The following is a 6,034-nucleotide window of genomic DNA, read 5'->3' on the forward strand; positions in this document are numbered from 1 at the left end:
AAGAGAGCTGCTAACTTCCTCACAGCCGAGGATACGTTGTGATCAGGGGTGACACCCATGAGATCTCTCAGAAGGGTGATGTCATATGTAGGCAGGGCTGTTTCAGAGGCCGACCGAATGAGTAATTTAGTGACAGTTCTGGACTGTTGTGAGCCGTCGATAAACTGGCAAGACCATGACTCGACTATCCTCCCTTTTTCGGAGGTTGGCGGTTGATCTCTGATCTCTGGTTGACGCAATAGGAGGTTGGCGACCTTGTTCGCATCTTGTGTCATCGACCTCAAAGATTCTCTAAGATACTTCCCGAGCCTCCCAGGAACTCGTCCTTGCAACCACCAAAGTTCTGCCGCAGTTTTTATCAAATTATTCTCACCAAAAGCCCCACCGAATGAATACAACTCCCAACACTGAGCGGCCAGCCTCCTCCCCAACTCCGCAACTATTTCGTTTCCCCCATACCCACACAGTGCGCATGCGTGCACTACTGCTGCCAGCGCCGAGAACGGCCAACTGCCCTCCTCGCCGAACCAGGCCGAGCTGAAGCTTCTCGGCAGCTGATGGGTTCCAATTGATAATGCAAGAGTCGCATTAGCAATGTCAGTCGGATCAGTCAGGCGGAGCGAAGCGTTTTTTGTTTCCGTTTTTTCGTCGGGGAAGGCTTGGTCCAAACGGTGCCAGAAGATATGAGACGGATCCAAAGCGAGGGACGCGAATCCAGCCGCTGCCCGAGCCAAATGCCTGGACGAAGGCAACTCAGCCGTCGAGGAGGATATCAACTTCGAATAGAGGTCAGCGAGGCCTGAGGGTGAAGGTCGTCAAGTGTGACGTTAACGACAGTCGGCAACTTCACATGAGATCTCAGGGGTGGCGGTCTGGGCTGGTCGAAGGGTGGTGCCCATCCCTGTTGCCGAGACGCTCATGAGCAGCCCTAAGCCGTGAACCAGCTCCGACAGGCTGCGGACGTCAGGTTCGGACAGAGGAGCGAGTCGGATGGAAGCATGGTGTAATAGAACCTTACAGACCTGACATCCCGAAGACCCCTGGTTCGAACCCTGGTAACGACATCCTGGATCTACTTCCATCCATGCCCTGTTGTTGTCTTCACACAAGCTGTGTGCTCTCGTCCTCGAGGCCGCCCCAGCAACCAGGGCCAGCTCCTGCCAGCTCATCTGATGCACCACCTGAGCAGCTACAAATGTTGCCACTACTCATACCACACCTCCGTCACTTCTACCATGCCGAGCCGACTCTGTAATGCCGCATAAACAGACCTCTCCCTTCCCTCCTCCCAGTCGATCGGCTTCCCCTCGTCATCAACTCTAGTCACTGTTTCAGAGTACCTAATTTCACTGGTACATCCCACACGTGGACTCCTCAACACCGACATCAACTTCGCTAGAGCCTGCCAGATTATGGCCAAGCCCTGAGCGTCCATGAATTTGCATTGGGATGGTATGAACCGCGCACAAGCCGCTACAACCTCCGCATCTCTCACTGAGACTCGAGCGCAAGCCGAGAGGATCTGAGCCTGGCGAGGGACGATTTGGTAGAGTTACGGTATGAAGAGTAGTACCAAATCTTTCACATGGATGGTACTCTCGTCATCGCCATCCACCTCAGTGGTGACTAAGATGCCTTCACGTAGGATCTGCTGGAACATAACGTGTATCGTGAGGGCTGTTGGAAATTTGGAGAAGGCATGGCAGAGGAGGGCGACATCTTTCACGCGATATCTAAGAGTATCCAAGGTCGAACATGGTAAGATACAAAATAGGTTCACTTCGATTGCGTAGGTTTATGCCTCTTCCCCAAGGCTCCGGCGAAGCAATCGAAAACTTCTGCAATACTCGGCATGCCCTCCTCTCCTCCTATCAACTTTATGCACCCATCTTCAGCTGCCAGGCGGACACATGAGGTCGCGATAGCGGCCAGGCTTCGGCAAGAGAAAGTATCCACTCGGGCAATGGCACGACGTAGACACGCTTTTACAACTGCTGTCGATTCTGATGAAAAAAGCGTAAAACTAACAACAATGCGGTTCATGCGTCCGTACGATATACCTTCATCGAGGCTCCTAGGAGCCCTTGTGCATGCGTGCAGAATATAAGACGTATCCAAGTGTGATGGGTTCATCCTGGGCTCCATTACGTCTACTGCCCTAACGAAAGCTCCCATACCTCCTCTTCATCTTCCTTTCCAGTACTACTGTGCTAAAGCGGCCCTCCACATGTCCATACCACTCCTTCTCTTCTTCGCCAGAGTTGTCAGCACTCTTCTAACATCACTCGCCCTCAGCGTACTAGCTTCCGAGGCTAACAGTCTTGACGGGACGATCATGAAGTACCTCTGCCCGAAAGCAAATGCTTCCCGAGCTCCCAACACGACACCGTTAGCGATGGTAAACGTCTACGATAAAGAGATAGCTGGAAATGCTACTACTAGCTTCAATAACTTAACCAGCGATTGACGACCGAGATCTCGACGAAGGATGGTATCACAGCAACAACCCATAGAGGAGTTTGCCCACACTCTCCCTCAACGTGGAGATGAGCTGACCTTCCCAGTTGTCGATGACCAACCCCTCCCGCACCGCAGTCAGACGCCTCAGTGATGACTACCCCAGTCCCCTTCCCCACTCCTGCATTGAAGACAGCAACAACGCCCTCAACGATGATGATCTATCGATACTCCCACTTCGAGGAGATCCCAAACACCCGTCACGTAGGAAGTCGTCGTTCGAGTAGACGCTTCATGCTGCCACTCCTTTATACACATGCTAACTACTTCCTCTCCCCCTCCAGAGTCTGTTCTCTTCCCTTCGTGCGACACACATACCCCAAGAGCACTAATATAGAGTCCACTCGAAAAGAAGCTCTATACTTCCGTACTCGTGTCACTCCTCAGGTGGCATCACCGTTTCTATCCCAGGGGCGAACAATAAATTAAATATTTCATAGAAAAGTATATTATCACAAAACATGCTGCCAAACACCAAATCATCACTATCTGTCTTACTCAGCGGCGAACTAGGTCCTATTATAGGCGTTCTTGTTGGCAGGAGCACTACGTGCTTGGACCGGCCATGGGTAGACTCAGCAACAGGAATTTCATATATAGGGCTAATACACCCTCCAATGAAACCAATCTCAAAGTCCTTTACCCCGACGATAATGATGCTACTGAACCGTTATCAATTATCTCATCATCCGCACCGACAGCTTGAACGTCTGCAAACAGGTTAAAATCAGAACCCTTCTTCCCCAACAATCGCCAAAATTCTCTTACTTTCTCTCCGAAGTGGCTTCATCACGATTAACTACCGTCTATAGGTATTTAGAGTAAGCACTATATCATACCACTCCTCGCCCACTTCACAAACTCAAAACAATCTACAAACCCTTCAAGGCCAACTACTGGCTCGGACAGCAGCTATTGGTCTCTAGTAAGGTAAGCTTCCCTTAATCAAAGAGGTCGAAACCCATATCCTCATCCTCCTCCTCTTCCTCCTCCTCAACCTTAGCCTCCTCAGCAGGAGCAGCCTCGCCACCAGCAGCGGCGGCACCACCAGCGGGGGCGGCAGCGACGGCACCAACAGAGCCAGCAGCAGAGAGCATCTCAGAGACGTCCTTGCCCTTCAACATGCGGGCGAAGAGAACAGGCCAGTAGGACTCAACGTGCTGAAAAGGAAAAATCACAACTTGCAGAAGCAACTCCACTTCCTCCCTACCCTAGCGCCACTAGCGTGGATGAGACTGTTGATATTCTCAGAAGTGATCTCAAGATCCGAGTCGTGGAGGAGGAGGGCGGCGTAGGTGCACAAGAGCTCATCACGCTCAGTGCCGGGGATATCGTGAGTAGGAACAGCAGCCATGACTAGAGAGGCAAAGCGGTTTAAGCTGTCTGCAGTGGGCAGATATAGTACAGAACACCTTCATCTAAGCGCTATCGAAAAATCGATCATCTTGGCGAGCGAGATTGACAGCACGTTTTCTACCTTCATGATTTGCCTCAAGTGAGGTGAAGAGCTAGGTAATCATGAAGGTAAGGAGAGGCACTTTAAGGAAGTTATAAAATTGCAGGTGAGGGAAAGAAGATCAAGGAATTCAATGTGCTCGGGTTGTTAGGGGTTATGAAAATGACGACCTGCCGTAATCGAACCCAGAACCTTCGTCAACAAAGTCGAACACCTTAACCTCTAAGCTATCACTCAATTACACAAAGGAACTCGAGAGATATCTGAGCACCTGCATGGAGCATCTAGTGGATAGTCTACTTAGTCACTACGACAGGTCGATGGACCTTGGCTCCGATGATCCTCAAGTTCAATTTTTCATCAACAGCCGTACCACTGCTTCAAACAACGCAACAAGATGTGATAGATCGGCTCGGCCTATTATTCGCAAGAGGTTCCTTTCATGACAGGAAGAAGAGGCGTTTCGAGTAGTAGCTCCGTCATTGAAAGTATTGATTTAATCATAGCTCCTGATTTACTGATATCCTTTCCGAAGACGGGACACCGGTAGCCAACGGTACTCGTAATCAAACACTGAAGGGATAACTGTAGGGATACTTAGACCAGTCGTAAAGTCGCAGGTACAGTGAAGATGCAACGCCGTGTACACGTTAGTAACAGGGATCGTTATTGGTAACCATGCACGACATGTCTATGGAAATGGTCCTTAATAACGAGCAATACATCGACAATTCAATTATCACGTCTTCCTCCTCCAAGGCTTCGACTGACTTATTCAGCGCCTTCTCGGTCTTCGTCCCAGTTGCCACCTCCAAAACATGAGACACACTAAGCGAGCTATGTGGCACTGGTAGATGTATGCCGTTATCACCAATGGCGCTCGCTATAGTATTTTGTTCTTGAAACGACTACGCCTAAAACGGCCGGCTCTCCCTGAGCCCAGATGTGTAGGACTGAGGACGATTAAGACGTAGAGTGACAGAGTTCCTGGGACAATACTGCACAAAGGCATACCGTCGCAGAGTTAAGATCATATTTTCCTTTATCATCCCCGAAGTCTGATGGTTGGTGATACTTAGTCTACGGCTAGGTGAGCTGGGGAGTTGCAAACTACTAACAAAATGAGCTCTTCATCTTCGCCATCTCCCTCGTTGTGTTATCCGACATGGAAACAGAGTTATACACGAAGTGTGATATCGCAGATTATACAACTCACAATCAGAACGTCCATCAACCTTAGTCAGAAATAGTCCAACCGGCCAACCCCATTGACCGCTGGGAGCTGGGCTCAACACGACGCGAATAGATTCACTAACAGGTGTTCTTTCATACTCTTTAATTCCCATCACTCACCGCATTGCGATACTGACTTACAACGCGGAGTATAAACTCATAGCAGAAACCCCTTCATAAAATCATGCGGTTAGTCCTCCTCAGACTCCTTCTCAAGAGGCTTCTTCGGGAAGTGCTCCCTTATATAGTGTTGGAACATCCTTTGCCGAGCATCGTGTACCATCAACTGTCGAGGCCTAACAGGGAAATTTCGTACAAACTCCCTAAAACAGTGTCGGAGGAATATATGTTCGCTCTCCTCAGCTGAGCTCAGGAGTTCCCAAAGCTAATTATACGAATTCTGGCAGAAACCAATAATAATTTCCCAATTTTTTCTCGAAATTTTTTCAATAAAATTTATTAAATTTAATAAAAAAATTTCAAATTTCTCCCAAAGCTACCTCGACTGCAACTCCACGAGCTGAGCATCTATCTTAGCCCATCGGCTCGCTGTGTCCTTACTAATCTAAAGTAACCATCTTCCGCGCACCCAGTGACCTCCCTACCTCCCCGTTATATACCAACTTTTCCAAACCTCGTCTATAGCACATCCTGATGGTATCATACGCGTTAGCTTCTTGGGAGAGCCGTTCTTGCTTCTTCCCTAAGAAGTGAAACCCGCACTACCCAGACCCGCACAGGTTCGATCCCCACGAGCCGCCTTACTCAGTCTTGTTGCACGCTCCTTAGTCCACTGCGAGAAATCAACTTCCCAATGCTTCTTCGGTT

General features: G+C 49.5%; 3 protein-coding genes across 3 annotated transcripts in view; all 3 read right to left on the bottom strand.

The window, feature by feature from the left end:
• Window positions 1-827: 827 nt before the first annotated feature.
• Pmar_PMAR009758 (hypothetical protein) lies at window positions 828-2,511 on the bottom strand (the record flags this gene model as incomplete). Its single annotated transcript, XM_002778283.1, has 9 exons — window positions 828-1,022; window positions 1,077-1,181; window positions 1,235-1,340; window positions 1,386-1,528; window positions 1,574-1,733; window positions 1,781-2,003; window positions 2,061-2,158; window positions 2,207-2,406; window positions 2,440-2,511. 9 exons carry the CDS (start codon window positions 2,509-2,511, stop codon window positions 828-830), a joined length of 1,302 nt encoding a protein of 433 aa, XP_002778329.1.
• A 947-nt stretch (window positions 2,512-3,458) lies between these two features.
• On the bottom strand, window positions 3,459-3,871 carry Pmar_PMAR009759 (ribosomal protein P1, putative; the record flags this gene model as incomplete). Its single annotated transcript, XM_002778284.1, has 2 exons — window positions 3,459-3,677; window positions 3,728-3,871. The coding sequence occupies 2 exons, from the start codon at window positions 3,869-3,871 to the stop codon at window positions 3,459-3,461; spliced, it is 363 nt and encodes a 120-aa protein (XP_002778330.1).
• Window positions 3,872-5,396: 1,525 nt separating this feature from the next.
• Window positions 5,397-6,034, bottom strand: part of Pmar_PMAR009760 (hypothetical protein) — a gene marked incomplete at both ends in the record, with an annotated part of 4,549 nt that continues 3,911 nt past the window's right edge. Inside the window, 4 exons of the mRNA XM_002778285.1 lie at window positions 5,397-5,502; window positions 5,707-5,771; window positions 5,812-5,909; window positions 5,972-5,999. Of these exons, the coding sequence (XP_002778331.1) occupies window positions 5,397-5,502; window positions 5,707-5,771; window positions 5,812-5,909; window positions 5,972-5,999 (297 nt within the window). The remainder of the gene's footprint in view (window positions 5,503-5,706; window positions 5,772-5,811; window positions 5,910-5,971; window positions 6,000-6,034) is intronic.

The sequence above is a fragment of the Perkinsus marinus genome, assembly GCF_000006405.1.
Source record: "Perkinsus marinus ATCC 50983 genomic scaffold scf_1104296950132, whole genome shotgun sequence".
In the NCBI taxonomy this organism is placed as follows: Eukaryota; Perkinsozoa; order Perkinsida; family Perkinsidae; genus Perkinsus; species Perkinsus marinus.